The sequence below is a fragment of the Cuculus canorus genome, chromosome 27 (genome assembly GCF_017976375.1).
Source record: "Cuculus canorus isolate bCucCan1 chromosome 27, bCucCan1.pri, whole genome shotgun sequence".
Taxonomy (NCBI): domain Eukaryota; kingdom Metazoa; phylum Chordata; class Aves; order Cuculiformes; family Cuculidae; genus Cuculus; species Cuculus canorus.
The window spans coordinates 4482110-4501587 of NC_071427.1; the positions used below are offsets into that span (position 1 = coordinate 4482110).

Consider the following 19478-nt stretch of genomic DNA (forward strand, 5'->3'; position numbering starts at 1 on the left):
GCGCGGGCGCCATTTCGCCTCGGCCGCGGCCCGAGATGGCGGCTCGGCGGCGGCGGCGGCGGCGGCGCTGAGAGGGAGGAAGACGAGGAGGAGGAGGAGGTGGGGGCAGCTCCCCGCGCGGGCCCCGCGATCGCCATGGACCTGCGCACGGCCGTGTTCAACGCGGCCCGAGACGGGAAGCTGTCGCTGCTGCAGCAGCTGCTGGGGAGGCGCAGCCGCGCCGAGCGGGAGGCGCTGACGGCGGGCGCGGGCGCGGCGGGGACGCCGCTGCTGATCGCGGCGAGGCACGGGCACCTGGAGGTGGTGGAGTTCCTGCTGGATCGCTGCGGGGCTCGAGTCGGGGAAGGCGGCGCCGTTTGCTTCGACGGCGAGACTATCGAGGGGGCGCCGCCGCTCTGGGCCGCCGCGGCCGCCGGGCACCTGCACGTGGTTCGCAGCCTCTTGGAACGAGGCGCCTGCGTCAACCAAACCACGGTGACCAATTCGACGCCGCTGCGAGCCGCCTGCTTCGACGGGCACCTGGACGTGGTGCGGTACCTGGTGGGAGAGCGCGGAGCTGATCTGGAAGTGGCCAACCGGCACGGACACACCTGCCTGATGATCTCGTGCTACAAAGGGCACCGGGAGATCGCGCGTTACCTGCTGGAGAAAGGGGCTGATGTCAACCGCCGCAGCGCCAAGGGGAACACGGCCCTGCACGACTGCGCCGAGTCCGGTAGCCTGGAGATCCTGCAGCTGCTGCTCCGCTCCAAAGCGCGCATGGAGAAGGACGGCTACGGCATGACTCCTCTGCTCGCCGCCAGCGTCACCGGCCACACCAACATCGTGGAGTACCTCATCCAAGGAGGGCTGCGGCAGGAGGAGGAGGAGGAGGGCAGCCGCAGCGGGACCTGTTCCTCTGCCGGGAGCCGTCAGCGATGCTGTGGTGCTGGTGAGGAAACACCTCGAGGCTGCGAGGTAGAGGGGTGCGAGCGATGTTGCGCCTCGGCCTCCAGTCGGGATGAAGAGCAGGCCCCTCACGTGTTCTGCAGCCGAGAGGCTGCCGTGGAAGCGCTGGAGCTGCTGGGAGCTACATTTGTGGATAAGAAACGCGACCTTCTGGGAGCGCACAAGTACTGGCGGAGGGCGATGGAGCTTCGGTGCGAGGGCGGACGGTACCTGCCTAAACCTGAGCCCCGGCAGCTGGTGTTGGCCTACGACTATTCCCGGGAAGTGAGTTCGCTGGAAGAACTGGAAGCCTTGATCACTGATCCGGATGAGATGCGCATGCAGGCACTGCTGATCAGAGAGCGCATCTTGGGTCCTTCCCACCCAGACACTTCCTATTACATCCGTTACCGAGGGGCAGTCTACGCCGACTCCGGCAACTTTGAACGCTGCATTAACCTGTGGAAGTATGCTCTGGACATGCAGCAAGGTAACCTGGAACCTCTGAGCCCGATGACTGCCAGCAGTTTCCTTTCCTTTGCAGAGCTCTTCTCTTACGTGCTTCAGGACCGCTCCAAAGGCACTTTAGCCACCCACCTGGGCTTCTCCGACCTGATGGGAGTGCTGAGCAAAGGTGTCCGGGAGGTGGAGAGGGCTCTGGTGCATGGCAAGGACCCTGTCGCCGACTCGGCGCAGTTCACCAAGACGCTGGCCATCATCCTCCACCTGGTCTTCCTGCTGGAGAAGGTGGAGTGCACGCCGGAGCAGGAACACCAGAAGCGCCAGACCATCTACCGCCTGCTGAAGTGCTGTCCCCGCGCCAAGAACGGCTTCACTCCCTTGCACATGGCTGTGGACAAGGATACTACAACAGTGGGACGTTATCCTGTGGGCAAGTTCCCATCGCTCCACGTTGTGAACTTGCTTCTGGAGTGTGGGGCTGACCCAGACAGCCGTGACTACGACAACAACACCCCGCTGCACATTGCTGCCCGCAACAACTGCCCGCTGATCATGAGTGCCCTGATGGAGGCGGGAGCCCACATGGACGCCACCAATGCCTTCAAGCAGACGGCTTACGAGCTGCTGGACGAGAAGCTTCTCACCAAGAGCATGATGCAGCCCTTCAACTACATCACTCTCCAGTGCCTTGCTGCTCGCGCCCTGGACAAGCACAAGATTCCCTACAAGGGTTTCATCCCTGAGGAGCTGGAAGCCTTCATTGAACTGCACTAGGGCAGGAGAGCCAAGGTCCCCAGCCTTTCCCCTTGCCTCTTTGACCCCGTAGAGGCAGTGCAGCCTGAGATCTCAGGCTGTCCTTGCTGAGGTGCCGAAGGCTGTTGCTGCGCTGAGACAGGCTGCGAGCTTTGTCCCCATCTGTCACCATCCAGCTGATGTGCGCAGGGTAGGGGAGGAGGAGGCTGGAGAGTTCGTGGTTGTCCCTCATTGCTGTCATCTTCAGGTACCAGGTTTCTCCAGTGCCCTGTGTCCAGAGAAGGCTGTAGCTCCTGCCCTTTGTCATCCCAACCATCTTGTCCTGAGCAGGAAGGAAAGCAGAGATTCCCTGGGACCTGCTGTCTCTTCCGTTAGTGCTGCATTAACTCAGTGCTAAGCTTTGGAGCAGCTACAGTTCACACACGTGCGCTAGCATTTCCCATCCCAAATCCCGAACAGATAGGCGTGCAAGTGAGGAATAAAACACCTCCCAACTAATTTCTTCCCCATCCTTCCCCGAATTTGATGCAGAATATGACAGCTGAGCGGCTTGTGCTCTGCCAAGGTAGTTGCCCAGCGTGGTGGTAGGCCTGGGTATCCCGAGGATGGGTGTTTTTCTTGGTTGGCCAAGTAGCAAGCATTGTTAAAGGCCCGGGATTTCAGTGATTGTGCATAAAGCTGGGTTATTTTTTCTCTTTTAGAGCCAGGCCCTATCTATGCTGCAAGACTTCTTCAATCCTGTAAGGTGTAGTTAAGGTCAGTTCTGGTTATACAGCTTCATAGATTTGGGGTTTATGAACGGGGAGGAAAAACTACCTTTAAAGCAAAATACTGGGGTGGCGTTCAGCCCTCAGCTTGCCCTTTTTGCACACGTTCAGTCCCTTCCTCGCGTGGAGGCCCTTGAGCTCTGAAGGTTGGCAAGAGTTGAGATGCACAGGGTGGGCACCGCTGTGTGTCAGAGCCAAACAGCCCTCGGAGGCAGTGCTGAGGCGGTGCTCCTGCAGCCCCTGTGGGACAGGAGGTGCCTGTGGCTTGGGTGGTGCTGGGGATGTTAAAGCATGTGAGAGTCCGTGGCTGTTTGAACAAGGGTGGCCTGGCGGAAGGTGCAAGAAAGAAGTGAAAGTTATGGGTGCCTTCTTGTCCTGGGGTTTGTGAGCATCCGCTGGCAGGCTCTGAAGTATCCCGTTCTGAACACATATATGGAGTTGGTCACTGACATCTGGTTTTGGCGTTGATTCCTTTTGCCACTTCAGTGAGGATGGTGCTACTTCAAGGACTGAACTTGAAATCTCGTTTGGCTTCTGTTCAGGCAAGCTCCTTTCTTTAATTAGGATCTGCACACAACCTGTGTTTCTCTAAACCTGTAGTCTCAGGGTAGGTTCTGCCTCCGCTGGTGGGATCCTCTGTTCCCGTGGTGGTAAACAGGGTACTATGCCAGCAGTTATCATCTTGCAGGGGAGTGACTGGACTTGGCAGCCGGTGGCTCCGTTTTTGGCCCTGGGCAGAGCAGAGGGCACAGTTTGAGGGGAAGTGGCTGTCGCGGAGCTTTGGGAAAGGTCAGGACCCTGGGAGCAGAGGCCCGATAAACAGCCGCCCACTACGCGCTACTGCAGCTTCTCTACTTGTATTTATCAGCCAGCACATCCATACGCTTCAATAATCTGATGCTCTCTGCCCCTTAAAGATATTGTAGAGCTGCCGTTACATTTTTGCAGTGTTAACTATAACATTTATTTATAAAGCAAGGAGGTTTAACTCTTGTTGAGATATAAAGCGCAGAGTTAGTTTAGCTGCATTCTTTTTTTTTTTTTTTTCTCCTGTTGGCTGAAACCTGAACTAAACTGCAGGAATGGGATTTGTTAATTTGCGAGCTGATGAGTGCTCTTTAACTTTAAATAATAAAACAAAAAATGGCTGCTAGAACACGAGTGCCTCGGTCTTACTGCTGGGGAGCCTCTCTCTGCAGCTTGTTTCCTCGGGATGGTGCACTTACAGGTACAGAAATGCTGGCCATTTGCAATGGACCCATGGGATTAGCTTCTCGCAGGAGTAAATTTGGATGAATTGAAGCAATCTGTACTGCAATTGCAAACCTGTCCCCTGGAAAAGTATCACACTGACACGGTGCCGCTCTTTAAGGCCTTTGCAGTGTGAAAGGCTGGGGCTGTGCCGGCTCGGACGCTGCCTCACGTAGAGCTGGGACTGGGCATGGGAGCGGGAGGAGGGATGCAGCACTGGCCCCATCAGTGTTGCTGTCCTTGTGCTGCAGTTCCACGGGATGCTCTGCACCCACCAGAACATGGCTGCTGTGCTGCAGGGGATCCTCAGGAGCACGGGAGAGCAGCCGCATCCGCAGTGCCCGGCACCGGAGAGCCCCGGGACTGCGGCAGCGGCCGAGCCTCCCTGCCTGGGGGAGCTCCAACCGCAGCCCTGTCCCCTGCCTGGGGGAGCTCCGGACGCAGAGGGAGGAGAAGGGAGCTGCTCCACATCTGGGATGGGGAAGCAGCTCTGGAGCTGTGGTCTTGTGGTCGGGTGACTGGGGGGAATCACTCACGTACCAAAGCCTCAGGGAAGTAAGTACTTTGTGTGACAGAAAAGTTTTTCTTTTTTTAACACATAAATAATCCATAATTACATAAGGACTCAGTGATTAGATGTCAATAGCGATTCCCGAGTGGTGCGTGGATTCAAAGGTGCTTACAATGCACAGTCCTCTTTTATTGGAGGTAGTGCTGGGCCAGCTCTGGTGTGTGGGGCAAACCCAGGAGCTGTGAGGAGCATCCAAATGTTCCATTGATGATTGTATTACCTAGTGATTCTCCAGGGCAGCAGGGAGGGTGTTCCACAGGGGCAGCTGCAGCCCCTCCTGCAGCGCGGGGCTCTCCTGTACTCAGCCACCAGCAAACTGGCTGCCTCTTGTGCCTTCCCTAAAACCCAAGGTGTGCTGCTCTCTCCGACACTGGGTATCGGCCCTCCTGGCAATAAAGTCTCCTGTCCTGATTCCTTTAGGAGGGTAAAAGTGGTGAGGAGTCGCTGGGGCTTTCATGGAGTCAGTTCCTGCTGCCCTTCCATGGATGTCTTTGGAGCCTCATGATGCTGTGAGGTTGGTGTTCACAAAGAAAGCGGCCTGGAGCACAGAGGGGTGCGGTGTCCACGTTCCCCGTGTTCCCAGAGAAACTGGGGAAGAACGAGGGGATTGCAGGCACACAAGCATTCTCCTCCTAAACATGGGCCCTGGTGGCAAAGTTTCCTTTCCAGGGTGAGCAACATCAAAGAGGGCCCTGAAAATATGGGGTGAGTGAACTCGTGACGCAGTGAGAGTGGGGCTGTGGCTCTGGGGTGGAAGCTGCTTCCAGTAACCTTTGAGCCCTTGCCCTCCACGCCCAGCACGCTTCAGACTCCCAGCCCCAATGCCACAGCTCGCTGCTGTGGGTCACCCTTGCCCTTTCTTGGGCCCAAACAAACCTGGTGTGACTGTGTTAAGGTTGTTTACCAGCAGAGCACCTTCCTGCTGGGCAGTGTTTATTTATAGCCAGGAGAAGCATGGAGAGGGATGACGGGTATGTGTTCTGTGTCCGGGGGCTGCGTGCAGCTGGGACAGGAGCTGCGGCAACACAACCTTTCACAAACAAAGGTGAAGCAGAGGAGAAAAAATAGGAAATATAAGGATTGCAAGCACTTAGAGGATTCCAGTGGCCTCTCCATAGAGTAAATGAGTCGATCCACTGTCACTAGGGCCTTTGAAGTCAAAAGCTGAGCTGTTCCAAAGCTGAAGCCAACAGCTGATGGCAACTTCGCATAGCGGTGCTTTTATGTGGCTTTTGCCCTGCTCAGGACACAGAGAGCTTGGGTTTGTCCAAACCCAGTGTCCGGTGCTGGTTCTCAGCCCAGGAAGTCCTGGAGCAGCTGAGGCTCCTTTGAGGTTGGGGGAGGCAGAGACCTGTGGGCAGATCCATGAGAAAGGACCTGTGGCCTCTTACGGGGAAATCCTGTGTGGATTCAAAGCTGTGATTGCGCTGGGGTAGTTTGAGTTGGGACACATCAGCTCTCAGTTCCCATATCTGGTGGCTCCTGGCAGCTCCAGAGCCTGTCCTGAAGTCCAGTTGGTGCCCAGTCTCCCCAGCATCGTCCTGCAGGCATTCTGGCTTCGCCAGAGGGGCACAACTGGCTTGGAAACAAAGGCAGCAGTTGCAGCTTCCAGTGCAGGGCAGGTGGAGGGGACTGTCCCTCATACTATGGCCTCTGAGGAGCAAGGAGAGGCCCTGCTCCATGCTCTCCTGCATCCGGGGATTCACCTCTGTGTGAGCTTTGTTCAGGAGTCTGGTGCTCGTGCAGGAGTGTGTGTGTGATGCAGAGTGAGCTTGGGAGAAATGGAGCCAGAGAGGAAGAGTGAGAGCATCAGTCATTTCCCCAGGGACTTATGAATGTCCATCTTACACAGGTGGTGGTTGCAAGGCTTGGATAGTTTTTGGATAAAGACTGTAACCCAGAACTGGGCCCCGTGAGTGCCGGCGTGGCTGGTCCCGGGCCCAGGATGTCCTGGAGAAGCCTTGCGCTTTGGCTGCCAGACCGTGGTGGCTCCTCTGGTATTTGGAATGCCATGAGCTCCCAGAAACAGAGCAACTCCCCATATCATAGAATCATTAAGGTTGGAAAAGACCTCTTAAGTTCATCCAGTCCCGTCGTCAGCCCAACCCCACCGTGCCTGCTAAACCACGTCCCTAGGTGCCGCGACTACATGTTTTTTGACCCCCTCCAGGGACAGTGACTCCCCCGCTGCCTTGCGCAGCCTCTGCCAGCACTTCACCAGTCTTTTGGTAAAGACATTTTTCCTAATATCCAATCTAATCCTCCCCTGGTACAACTTGAAGCCACCAAGATGGTATCAACCACACTGGCCCTTGAGGTCAACTGGAATGAGGACTTGGATCGGGGGCTCCTTCCCAGGTTGAGGAGCAGGGCGAGTGCTGCCGGGCAGCGTGCAGAGGCCCTGGCACAGGGCGTGTTGGCTGGAGCTGGGTGCAGTTGGCCAGGCTCCAGTCCACAGTCCAGTCGCCTGGTGGCCTTGGGCTGACCTCTGCTGACAGAGCAGGCAAACGGCCGCCGTGGAAGTGTTGAGGGGAGAGCGTGGGGCCTGGGGCTCCCCTTTGGATCCCCTGCTCGCCTTCAGAACTCTATAGTGATCTGCCTGGCATAGCCCTGTAGGACACCTCCCCCATTCCTACCCTTTCTCCACTCCTCTGTAGGGCTCTGCTTGACGCTTTCGTTTTTCCATCAAACTTTTTCCTTAAAGGCAATGACGGAAGGAGGTGGAGTTGCCTCCTTGCAGCAGCCATCTCGTGGGCCCTGGTCCCACCGCTGACCCTCTGTGGGCAGAGCAGGATGGAGCTGTGAGCACTTGGCTTCTGCCCACTCGGACTGCCCCCAAGTTCTCATTCCACCTTCGTGAACGAGTTTTGTTTGCCCAAGCACAGCTTTGCTGTACAGATTCCCGTTTGCTCTGCTGTGTGACCTCGGCCTTTTAGCAGAGTTTTCATAAGCACAAAGAAACCTTCCTTCAGGCCATGTGTCCAGGGGCATGTGGGGATTTTGTCTTTCACAAACCAAAACTTCTATCTCTGTAGTTTCAGAGGGGAACTGGGAGAAGCGATCTCTCAGTGCGTCAGCCCGGAGGCGGGCGGTCTTGTGGAAGGCTGTGGAGCTGATTTCCTGAGCCTGCCCGGGTCTGATGGAGAGGCCGAGGAAATGGCGCTGCCACGAGGGAAGGGCATCCCCTTGGCTACGAAAGCCGAGAGGGGACTCTGCAATCCCAGGCAAGAGGATTGCTGGAAGAAAACAGTGGGACCTCGTGGTGCTGAGCACTGTGACAGGAGGCCCCTAGAGCACCCCCTGACATCTGCGCTTGGGTGGTGTGGGCAGCAGCAGACTGTGAACAAGAAGCCCCCCCATGGCATCTTCCAGCTCCTCCACTCCAGAGGGACAGGCCTGCAGAACGGCATTCCCAATAGCCCTGACTGCCCCTTTGCTGATTCTACAGGAAAGAACCAGAGAAACACCAATAAATTAATTAAAATTCATTGATAAAACCTTCTGGCAGCCTCAGAAAATCAGGAACAGTTTTCTCAGTTATTTGAAGATAAGCACAAGGAGGACAGTCTCAGGAGACCGCACCCTCTTTTGTCCAACGAACCAGGAGGTAATGGTCTCCTGTGCTCCAGGAAAGCAGCACCTTTTACCCACAGTGAAATGAGAACAATCCCCATGCTGGCAGAATGACTGCGGTCTGCAGGGTGAGAGGAGCGTGAACATCTCCGGCCATGGCTGACCTGCACCTCTGCTCACGTGCTCTGCCTGGCCCCCTCCTCGCTGTCCTTCTGCCCTGGTGTGACTCTTTCTACCTGCATCAGGTTGTGGTCCCCGATCTGAACCATCTGAGCGTGTTGGATGATGAGGGGCGGCATGGCTTCGGTACTTGGCACCAGGTTGTAGTGGCCTGGTGGGACGTGGGGTGGTTGGAAGGGAAGGGGACCCACGGGAGCTGTCACGGTGTGAGCAGCAAGTGGAGTTGGGAATGTGGCAGAAGGGACAGTGGAAGCAGGGGGACACCACTGTCCAGAATACTGGGGAGGGGAGCCAAGGTTCAGACCAGCCAAGTTGTGCACTGTTTGATGCTGTTCCTGGTTCAGCTGTAGCTTCCTCTGCTGTGCCCGGTCCCACATGGCTTTCCGCTCATTGATCCTCCTGGGGGTAAAGGTGTTTTGCACTGTCTTGGAGAACCCGAGAGAGTTCTCATCCAAGGGCATGAGCCCGCCGAGTGTGCTGGGAATCTGACTCCGCTCCAGGGGGTTCTCCTTGGGTAGAAAAGGGATGACTGAGTCGTGCTTGGATGGATTGAAGATGGACTGCATCAGAGCAGTGTTTGTCTGGAACATACACAAGTTGCATGGGAAATTCTTGGTCAGCAGAAGGATGATGAAAGCAGAGTTTTCCATAGCGTCCTGGAAGCAAGTCATATGGCTCCGTCCGGCAATGAAGAAGTCCTCACAGAGTGTGGCACCGTTGGGAACTCCCATCTTCTCCAGCAGGTCCTTGACCCGATGGGCAACAACCTCATCTTTGCTAGCGTGCAGGACAACAAAAGTGAAGAACTTGCTCTCTCCACCATGGAGCTCTAATGTGGGGACTGGTGTTGCAGTTTGGAGAGTAGGTGGCCAGGCTGAAGAGGGGGATGAATGGAGGGGAGGGAGATATGGTAAGTTGGAATGAGCTCCTGGAAGAGGAGAGGGAAGAGTTGAGGAGAATGAATAAGGAGGAGGAGGAAGAGAACAAGTTGAAGTGGAAGTAGAGTTAGAGGGAATGCCTGCTGGAACGTAGGAGTCCTCCCTGGGCGCATGGGCAGGCCTCGTACCTGCTGTAGCTCTTGAGTTGGGAAGACCTGTAGGCAATTGCATTCCATCTTGCGTTTTGTCTGCACTTTCTTTTGGTGCGTGACGTTCTGCTGCCACTGTGCTGTGGATATTGCTGCTTTTGACAGGCTGGTTCAGCGCACGCAGCTTGGGCGGCTGTGCCTTGGGAACGGGGAGAGCTGGGCGACATGGACTGACCAGCAGAACCTGCTCTGGCTGGGGGACTCGGGCACCTGCGTCCTGACCGAGGTGAGAGCTGGGTCTGCTGGCCCAGCTTGTCTCCTGAGGGCTGGAGCGCTGCCTGTCGCCACCGGGCTGTCCAGCACTGCTGCTCCTCCCTGGGCACTGTCGGCTGGGCTGCAGGACACGCTCCTGGGAGGGCTGGCTGTGAATAACCACAGTTGGCGATGCACTGATCTCAAAGCTACTGGGGAAAGAGGAGCTTCCCATGGAGCGCAAGGTCCGGGGGCCTGAAAGGTCCGAGTTGCCTTCAATTGGCACTGGGGGACTTCTCACCACATGGAGCGGGATGCTCGTCTGGTGAAATCCTGCGGCTGCATCGGATCTCAGCGTCTGAAATCTGTCACCCGGGCTCACGCCACTAGCAGAGCTGTGGTTTTCCTGGTCCTTGGGTGGGATGCTGTTGAGCCTGTCCCCCTGAGTTTCCTTGCTGGTGTTGCAGGCTTTGGTGGCAGCTTGGTGGGCTTTGTCCATGGCCTCAGGACTGCACAGTTTCTCCGCTGCCAGCACGGAGTAGATCTGTGCCAGCAGCACCATGGCGCCTGCATCCAGCTGGGGAGGGGACAAATCCACCCTGTCTTCCTGTGCTCTGCCAGTGCCAAGTTTGGTCTGGTGGACGTACTGAGCTGCCTGGTTATCTCCCAAGGCATCCAAACAAATTCTTGCATCCACTTCTTGCCCCAGAGTAAGCAAAACCATGGCTTGCAGTAATCTGCTGCTGGGCCCAAGGCCCAAATGCTTCAGTTTATGTTTGAGGCTCAGGAGTTTATCCTGTGGGACCTGTGATAGGATATGAAAAACATCCTCGAAGCTTGGCTGGAGCTCAGTGCTCTGTGCCATCTCATCAGCTGGTGGCCCAGATGATGACAGGAGGAGTGCAGATGGAAAAAACATATTCCAGCGGTTGGAGCGATGATTCGTTCGCCCACGTTGCTCCCGATGTGCTGGCCACACCTTGGGGACCACTCAAGCGACGGCTCTTTGTGTTTGGGGGGAACTGGGCTCTCCCTGAGAACACAGGACGAGGGTCAGGAATAGGTGCGTGGGGAGCCAGGGATCCTCACAAGGCTCGCAGTGTGCCCGGGCACTCCCTCGCTGCTCCCAGCATTCCCGTATCTGCTCGGTGCTGGCAGCTCGGCCGTGCCCCACGCGTCACAACCACTGTTACTGAGCAAAGAGCGCGTTCTGCGCTTTCGCTTCACATCAATTACCACTCTTCTAAGAGAATTGCTGCCCTAACCCTGGCTTTCTGTAAATCCAGGGTCTCCTTGCGGTGGGCCTCGCCGGGGAGCAGAGCCCGCGGGGAGGGAGCACAGCAAGTCCCTCCTCCGGGAGGGCTGAGAGCCCCTACACACCCGGTGTTGGAGCACCCCCCATCTCCCTCTCCTCTGAGCCACCCAACCCATCTCACCCCCGTCCTGAACCCATCTCACTCCCATCCTGACCCCATCTCACTCCCATCCTGACCCCATCTCACCCCCTTTCAACCCCATCTCACACCACCTCAAGCCCCTCCATCTCATCCCTCCAAGACCCCATCTTGCCCCCTCCCTACCCCATCTCCCCACCCATCAACCTGTGGCCCTTCTCTCTCCCCCTTTCCATCCCATCTCACCCCCCTCCGTGCTCCCATCTTTCCCCACTGCCCACCCCATCTCACCTCACTCCAAGCCCTCCATCTACCCCTTTTCCACCCCATCTCACCCCCTCTTTGAGCCCCCCATCTCGCGCTCCTCCCCACCTCATCTCACCCTCCCCCAAGTCCCCCATCTCACCCCACAACGAGCCCCCCATGTCCTCCTCTTTCCACCTCATCTCCCCCTTTCCACCCCATCTCCCCCTTTCCACCCATCTCCTCCCACTCCAATCCCCCATCTCCCCTTTCCACCCCATCTCCCCCACTCCAATCCCCCATCTACCCCTTTCCACCCCATCTCCCCCTTTCCAGCCCATCTCACCCCACATCAAGCCCCCCATGTCCCCCCCTTTTCCACCTCATCTCCCCCCACTCAAAGCTCCCCATGTCCCCCCTTTTCCACCCCATCTCACCCCTCTCCAAACTGCCCATGTCCTCCTCTTTTCACCCCATCTCCCCTTTTCCACCCCATCTCCCCCGACTCCAATCTCCCATCTCACCCTTTCCACCCCATCTCCCCCCGCTCCAACCCCCATCTCACCCCACCCCAACGCCCCATCTCCCCCTTTTCACCCCATCTCCCCCTTTCCAGCCCATCTCCCCCGACTCCAATCTCCCATCTCCCCTTTTCTACCCCATCCCCCCCACTCCAACTCCCATCTCCCCCCACCCCATGTCCCCCATCTCCCCCTTTTCACCCCATCTCCCCCTTTCCAGCCCATCTCACCCCACATCAAGCCCATGTTCCCCTCTTTCCACCCCATCTCCCCCCACCCCAACGCCCCATCTCCCCCTTTCCACCCCATCTCACCCCACTCCAACTCCCCCATGTTCCCCTCTTTCCACCCCATGTCCCCCTTTTCACCCCATCTCCCCCTTTCCACCCCATCTCCCCCCACTCCAACCCCCTCATCTCCCCCTTCCCACCCCATCTCCCCCCACCCCAGCGCCCCCATCTCCCCCTTTTCACCCCATCTCCTCTTTCCACCCCATCTCCCCCCACTCCAACCCCCCCATCTCCCCTTCCCACCCCATCTCCCCCTCTCTGACACCCCCCTCTCTCCCCGCTCCCCGCAAATGGCTCCCAGCGGTATAAAGTTGATGATTTCGGCTTCTCCTTCTCCCCCAGCAGTGGCCCCCGTGGCTCGCAGCCCCCCCCCGGGGCGGGGCTGGGTCCCCCCGTACCTGCGGCCGGTGCCGCCGCGGGGCCCGGGACTGGGGCTGCGCCCGCCCCGACGGGACACGAGGAAGCGGCGGGACCGGGGCGGGGTCGGGCGGAGCCCGAGCTTCCCGGTATCCCTCGGTGGGGCCGGGAGCGAGAGTTCAGAGCTCGGTGTCCCTGCAGGGAGAGCGTGGATTGGCATCGTCTCTGCAAAGCATCATAGTTCGGTGGGAGCGGGGCTGGAAGTTTCGTGAGCTCGAGGAATGCGGGAAGCAGAGTGGGTGCCAGGACCTGGGGAGCAGGGGCGGGAGGCTCCGAGGCTTTGCTGCTAAAGGCAGAGGCTTTTCTTCTAAAAACTGAGGCAGAACGCGGGACCTGCTAAAAGCAATTTTTTTTTCCCCCCTTCCAGTGGGACCAGAGACGATGGGAGTTGCCCAGAGATGTGATGTGTTAAATGAAGGCTCCGTACCAACTCAAATCAAGGCAAGAAGGGGATGCTGCAGCTTTAAAGACGCACAAGATGCAGCTTTAAAGACGCACAAGATACAGCTTTAAAGATATACAAGATGCAGCTTTAGAGACGCACAAGATGCAGCTTTAGAGACACAGAAGATGCAGCTTTAAAGATGCACAAAATGCAGCTTTAAAGACGCACAAGATGCAGCTTTAAAGACACAGAAGATGCAGCTTTCGAGACACAGAAGATGCAGCTTTAGAGACACACAAGATGCAGCTTTAGAGACGCACAAGAAACAGGCGGCTCTTTGAACACAGGTCATGCTTTATTCACAGTCTGCTTGCTGTTATTCCAGCCTTCGTCCAGGGACCATGCCAGGACACAAGTGACCAAAGTAAGTTACATTAGAAATAATTACAAAGCATTCTTTGCTGGGAAGATCACCAGCCCCTCTCTCACTCTGTCACGCTAAAATAGAGAACTCCTGGCAAAAGCTGCCTCGACGCCAGCTTCTCACTGGCTGTGAGAGGTTTTGTGCCTGGAGTTGCACACAGAGGATCCCTGCAGCCAGTTGTATGACTAGGAGAGATAATCACACTGCCAACTGGCATGCTTAAAAGAAAATCCCACCTTTCATAGCTAGCCACCTAGCAAGAAAAAGTGTTGGACTGATGCATAGAGAAATCCCTGTTTTGAAGCAGCCTCTTGCCCCCAGCGGCTCCTGCTGTGCTGCAGGACTGAGCTTCCCCGGAAGCACAGTGGGCAGAAAGGAAATTGCGTCCCTGACACGTATTTTTAAACTTGTAGGAGGAGGGACGTGGTATCAAAGGTCAAGTGCATCATCCTGTCAAGGTCTCTGTGGCTTGGATGAATTAAAAACAAATCAACATTAAAAATAAGTCAAGAGTGCTTCTCTCCCACAACTTGTCTCAGTAGGAATTGGCCACTGAGTGAGGGTGTGAGTGAGGTACAGTGAGGGTGGCTTAGAAAGCTGAAGTATAGGTTCCCATCTTCCCTTTCAGTGCAGCAGCACAATTTTAAGAAGAGTAAATCAAGATATGGAATCCCCCCACCCCTTACAATCTGCATCTTCCTGTGAACTCCACCTGGGACAGCGAGAGCAGGAGGCACTCTGGCACAACTGGCAGCGGGACATGATGAAAGGATGAAGGGCTGTTCTAGCCAGGGAGCCTGGCCAGAAGAGCTCGAGTTTTTCAGAGCTCTTCCCGTGGTGAGTTAGTTATCCCCTTTCCAGCCCGTGCCACCTCTGTGTCTTTCTCTGCCTTCTCTTCCAGCTTCTCCAGCACTTCACACCCTTTCCGTGGGATCTTGCGTGTTCCCTTTGGTTCTTTGGGTGACTTTGCCACCTCCTTTGATGCTGTAGGCTTTTCTGACACAAGTGATTTTTTACCAGTCACTGTGTTTTTCTTTCTCTCCTTTCTGCTGTCCCGCGACGCTTTAGCTGCCGCCCTGAAGGGACCCACCAGCCAGTTGAGAGGGATGCTCCGAGTTACATATTCAAACAGATCATCTAGGGACCGTCGGGCTTCTGCCACATGGGCCTGGCTCTGGGTCAGGGTGGTGCTGGAGAGGTCCTGGAAAGACATAGCATTGGAGAAGGAACTATGGAGCTTGTGGATATTTCGAGTGGCCTGATACACAGCTTCTTGGACGTTGCTGGGGAGGCCATGGATGCTGGCTTTCAGGTTCTCGTAAACAGGCCGTAGCTGCTGGGTGGTGATGTGCAGCATAGCTAGAGTCCGTGACTCTACCTGCTGGGAGAGAGACAGAGCTCAGTTACTGGGTCAGATGGGACGTACACCGTCCACCAGAGGCCTGATTCCATACGCCCTTCTAGGGATACCTCTGCGTGGGAGGCAGTTTTAACTTGATTTCCTTTGGGTTGGGTCAGGCACCAGTCCACCCACAGCTGATGGAGCTTCTCCTGGCCATCCAGAAGCTTCTGGCCAACCTCTTGCTTCACAGATTCAATCTGATGGGAAAAACGAAAGGAACAGCTGTATGGAAGCACACACAGTCAGAGAGGCACGAGTGCTTCCCTCCCAGGGGAGATCCAAGATGACAGGTAGCTGATGCAGGATGGAGAAGAAGCTTCTATCCAGACAGTAGGGCAAGAAGAATACAGACAGGAGGAAAGAGGAAAAAGCATGTTTGTACCAGTATTATTGCCAGCTGTAGTCGTGAGAGAGTGTCTTGGGTGCTTTGCTTAATGCGCTGCAGTTTGCTGAGGGAGTGCCGATAGGCTCGGCGTCGGACTTTGTTAGAGAGGGAGCCTAGGCGCACAAAGTAACTCCGTTGCCGTTTCTGTTCCTCCACAGAAGCCATGCCAAATCCCTCCACAGCAGTGGCCAGCTTACCTGGAGGAAACAAGAACAGAGATGCAGCTGTGCTCCGTGCCCCCAGCTCTGAGGGGGGCAGGGGGAAGAGGTAAGATCACTGGAAAACATGAGGCTGAAGCTTGCTGTGTAAGCAGTCAAGGTTTGTAGTCGCTCAGATCTTAAAAGGTAGACTGGTCCCTGCTCAACGTGTTCTCTTCAGATAAGCAGACTTGACAGGTAGGTTGAAGCGTGCACCCATGTGTTTATTTACCTTGAGGCTGATGGGAAAGGACCAGCTAGCAAATGCTTGCACACTGTTCCATACCATGTGGCAAGTCAGCGTTGACCGACAGCCACTCGGTGACAAATTCAGAGCTACCTGTCTACTTCAGGAGATGAGTCTTGTGGTGTCAGGTGCTCTCTAGTCATGTGGGGAAGGATTTGCATTTACAAACGCCAGCTAAACAATTTCTCACCTAGTTCCTCCTCAGTCATTGGGAGGTAGTGATCCACCAGATCTTCTGATATGCCCAAAACAGATTCCACACCGCCTGCCACTGCTTGGCTCACTGCCTTGGCTTTGCTTATGCTGTTGGCCACCACTGCGTTAGTCATCTCCACGCCCTCTTGCATGGCCTCTCTGCTCTGCTCCAAGGCTGTAGTTATTTTGCTGGCAATGGTGTCGTATGCAGCACCCAGAGCTGTATTGACTGTAGAAGTGACCATTGATTTGGTCTTCTCAACACCATCGTGAACAGCTCCTTTGGTCAGGTCCACTGCTTCGGTCACCTTGTTGGTCACAAGCTCCTTGGCACCCTGGGCAGCCTCTACAGCATTGACAATAGTAGAAGCCACTGCAGACTTGGTCAGTTCAACGCTGTCTTCCACCATGTGCTTACTGAGGTCCACTGCTTTGGTCACCTTGTTGGTCACAAGGTCCTTTGCGCCCTGGGCAGCCCCTACGGCAGCATTGATAGTAGAGGCAACTGCAGACTTGGTCAGCTCAACGCTGTCTTCCACCATGTGTTTACTGAGGTCCACAGCCTCCGTCACCTTGTTGTTTACAAGGTCTTTTGCACCTTGAGCAGCCTCTACAGCACTGACAATACTAGAGGCAACTGCAGACTTGGTCAGTTCAACATTGTCCTCCACCATGTGTTTAGTGAGGTCCATGGCCTCCGTCACCTTGTTGGTCACAAGCTCCTTGGCACCCTGAGCAGCCTCTACAGCATTGACAATAGTAGAGGCAACTGCAGACTTGGTCAGCTCAACGCTGTCTTCCACCATGTGCTTACTGAGGTCCACCGCTTTGGTCACCTTGTTGGTCACAAGGTCCTTCGCGCCCTGGGCAGCCTCCACAGCACTGTGCACAGTGGAGGTGACCACTGACCTCGTCAGCTTGACGCTGTCCCCGACAACATTTTTGGTGAGGTCCACAGCTTCGGTCATTTTATCAGCCATTGCTTCTTTTGCCTCACAGGCAGCATCCATAGCGGATGTCACTTTGGTGGAAACCAGCTGCTTGGTGTCCGAGATGACCTGGAACAGGGAGAGGCAGAAAAAGGTATATTTATTTCCTAAAAATGGGTTTTCTCTCCCTGAAGCAGCTTTTCCATAGTCTCATGGGAGAGCTGTGGAGGTCAGTACTCCTGTATTTACACAGGCGTGTCCATTTCTGCACGCTGAGGGCTCATCCGCACCTCCATCCTCTAGCAGTGCCTCCTTTAGCCCATCCAGGGACTGACCTGACAAAGCAGTTCTGCTGAACTCTTATTTCCCCATGTTCTTCTGTACCCCTGCAGTTCTATCAAGCAAGAGATCAAGTCATGGCTTCCCCAGGAAAAGCTTTTGTCTTACCTTATCTGCTGGCTGTTGAAGAAAAGGCAAGTTCTCCTCCAGCTGGTCCAGTCCTTTGCAGGCGTATTCATTTACGAGTGCAACTAGAGAAGACAACAGGTACCAGTTTATTCCTCAGTTGGGCGAGGGGGTTTTGGCCCTACAATGGCCAACTCAGGACACAGCCATGAAAGCAAGCCAAAAAAACCCATCTGTTTCTAGGGTAGGGGGTGTCTGGAGTCTTATTCAGAAGTAAACAATCTGTACAATTGGGCAAATTCAAGTAGTTTCCATTTGCCTTCCCAGCTTTCTGGCTGCTGGCAGCTCCAACTGGAGCATGATCCGTGCCCTGGTGGGCAGGGTGACAGGAGTGACACTGAGAAGTGTTGGGATGAAGCAGCTGAGCTGTATCCAAGGGGGACACTGTCACTGCCAGTTGGGGTGCCTGTAATTTGGAGTGACAGAAAAAGCAGGGAGTTTTTGCCTAGTAACTTAAAGAAACCTTAAGTGAGGCCAAACTTTTCTTCTGCCAGTAACAGTGTCATGTCCATGAAACTCAATGGGTTCCTGGAGTGGCTGCGTGGAAGACTCAGTGCCGTAACTAACTGGAGCAATGTTCTATAGGAGGTGAATATTGCCCCACAGGCACGTGAAACTATCTCCCACCTATTCCTCTGCGTGGAACGGTCATTCCAGCTTCCTCACTTACTTTGTGGCTCCAGTTGGTTGAGGATGGGCTGTGCCCCACCAACCACGCTGCCTACCGCGACAGCAGCCACGGTCTCAGCCACGCTGCAGACGCTGCTGAGGCAAGGATGCGTCTCCTTGGTGTGGCTGTAGGCAGATGAGACCAGGTTGAATGCAGAGTTGAGCAAAGGCAAGCGGGTTACCCGATCGACAGCACTCTGAAACCCAAGAAAAGTAAGAGACGTTAGAGACCAGCCTCAAGCTGGTGGGTGAACACAAGCCATGTGTCTATCTAGAAAGGTCCTAAGGAGACATGCAGTCCATCTCATCATCCTTAGACTCAGAGTCGATGGGACTCACCAAAAGACTCCTAGCAAGTCAGTGACAAGCCAGGATTAAAAACGTTTGAGTTCTGGGCTCATTAATTCTGGGTCACACTGGGTTTCGGCACTAAACCCAGACAAGGCAATTGGACTGTTAACAGCTCATGTTGCAGAATTGCATTACTTGAGCCAGTCCTAAAGTTCTCTTGAGCAAAAAAGTTAGCTTCTGCGTTAACTGGGTTTAGATTTAGCCACGGCTTCATGTGGTTAATCTTTCCACTACTCCCAGCCTGGTTCTGAGGTGCTGAGGGCAGTTAATTTACCAGCACACCTCTCAGCAGGTAGTTTAACTGCTGCACGTTAGGAGTTGTAGCTGCCTTGGCACCTACCACTTGCTGCCCTTCCTCAGCCTTCAGCAGATATTTTTGTGTGGACTTTCCTGATGCCATGCTGACTTCAGCTGCAGCTGAAAGGTAAAACAAGAGTGTAACAGCACGAGTACAACTTAATTTCCTCCAGTGAATAAAAATCTTAACAAAACTGATGAAAAGCAGAGGGTAAAGTTGGGATCCATCATTCAGCACATCCTAGGAACTGGATTCCCAAGCCAGCTCCTGCTGCGGGCTCACTGGCAGACTCTATGCCCCAAAAAACTTGCTCCAAAAAACTTGTCATCTGATTTGTGACAGAGATCACTGTCCCATTTCTGGTGTTCTTCAGCTCGTGCCAGGTTTTTATTTTGCTATGAGAACAGGAACAGAGTGCTGGGGAACGAGCGGTGAAACAAGCATTTGTGAGCCCTGGCCTGGCTGCGGGCAGAACGACGGTAGATAGCTCAGGAGGCCAAATATTGCTGTGTTAACTGGGCAATTGGCATTTTAGTGAGACTCAAGCAAGACAGGGGTGCAGAGTGCTACATCTACAGTGAAAGTTGTCACAACAGTTGGCACCTCCAGCCTCTCAAAGGAGAAGCCTGGAGCCAGTGATAGTTTTTCTTTGAAGCCAAGTATGCTGAGAGAGTCCACAGCCCTCTCACAGGGCAAAGCACAACTGTTTCAACATCATTACGAACAAGCCCTTTGCTTGGTTATTTTATTTCTAGACAGGCAGGAGAAACTCAGCCTGCAGAGCATCCTGCTGGCCACGGTGTCGGGGTCAGCATAGAGACACTGCAACAGAAAGAGGAAAGGGCTCTTTGATGGCAGAAGTCAGGAGAGACTCCTGTCTGATGTGAAAACTCGTAAGTTCAG

The 19478-nt window shown here is 55.1% G+C and overlaps 4 protein-coding genes and 1 long non-coding RNA gene across 8 annotated transcripts in view; 3 read left to right on the forward strand and 2 right to left on the reverse strand.

The window, feature by feature from the left end:
• Positions 1 to 3926, forward strand: FEM1A (fem-1 homolog A). Its single transcript, XM_054049937.1, has one exon. The coding sequence runs from the start codon at positions 136 to 138 to the stop codon at positions 2161 to 2163; it is 2028 nt and encodes a 675-aa protein (XP_053905912.1). The 5' UTR covers positions 1 to 135; the 3' UTR covers positions 2164 to 3926.
• Positions 2944 to 12747, reverse strand: TICAM1 (TIR domain containing adaptor molecule 1). Its single transcript, XM_054049936.1, has 2 exons — positions 12610 to 12747; positions 2944 to 10796 (listed from the first exon to the last, which is right to left on the reverse strand). The coding sequence occupies exon 2, from the start codon at positions 10680 to 10682 to the stop codon at positions 8481 to 8483; it is 2202 nt and encodes a 733-aa protein (XP_053905911.1). The 5' UTR covers positions 10683 to 10796; positions 12610 to 12747; the 3' UTR covers positions 2944 to 8480.
• Positions 12685 to 15821, forward strand: LOC128849240 (uncharacterized). Of its 2 annotated transcripts, none has more exons than XR_008447259.1 (3): positions 12685 to 12813; positions 12996 to 14274; positions 15383 to 15821. It is a non-coding gene; the product is annotated as an uncharacterized LOC128849240 (long non-coding RNA). The 2 variants fall into 2 exon arrangements; XR_008447258.1 differs by having other exon boundaries at positions 12730 to 12863.
• Positions 14242 to 19478, reverse strand: part of LOC104060979 (perilipin-3-like) — a 7138-nt gene continuing 1901 nt past the window's right edge. Inside the window, exons 2-8 of one of the 2 annotated variants that reach the window (XM_054049935.1) lie at positions 18618 to 18694; positions 17928 to 18123; positions 17240 to 17322; positions 15859 to 16921; positions 15222 to 15421; positions 14908 to 15036; positions 14242 to 14815 (exon numbers count right to left, since the gene is read on the reverse strand). In XM_054049935.1, the coding sequence (XP_053905910.1) occupies positions 14258 to 14815; positions 14908 to 15036; positions 15222 to 15421; positions 15859 to 16921; positions 17240 to 17322; positions 17928 to 18123; positions 18618 to 18677 (2289 nt within the window). In that variant the 5' untranslated portion in view covers positions 18678 to 18694 and the 3' untranslated portion in view covers positions 14242 to 14257. Of the gene's footprint in view, positions 14819 to 14907; positions 15037 to 15221; positions 15422 to 15858; positions 16922 to 17239; positions 17323 to 17927; positions 18124 to 18617; positions 18695 to 19478 lie in introns of both variants that reach the window. The other variant, XM_054049933.1, reaches the window with a different exon arrangement.
• UHRF1 (ubiquitin like with PHD and ring finger domains 1) overlaps positions 16815 to 19478 on the forward strand; it is a 26911-nt gene continuing 24247 nt past the window's right edge. Inside the window, exons 1-3 of one of the 2 annotated variants that reach the window (XM_054049927.1) lie at positions 16815 to 16946; positions 17185 to 17338; positions 17752 to 17845. The gene's annotated coding sequence lies outside the window, so the exon portion shown is untranslated. The remainder of the gene's footprint in view (positions 16947 to 17184; positions 17339 to 17751; positions 17846 to 19478) is intronic. The other variant, XM_054049926.1, reaches the window with a different exon arrangement.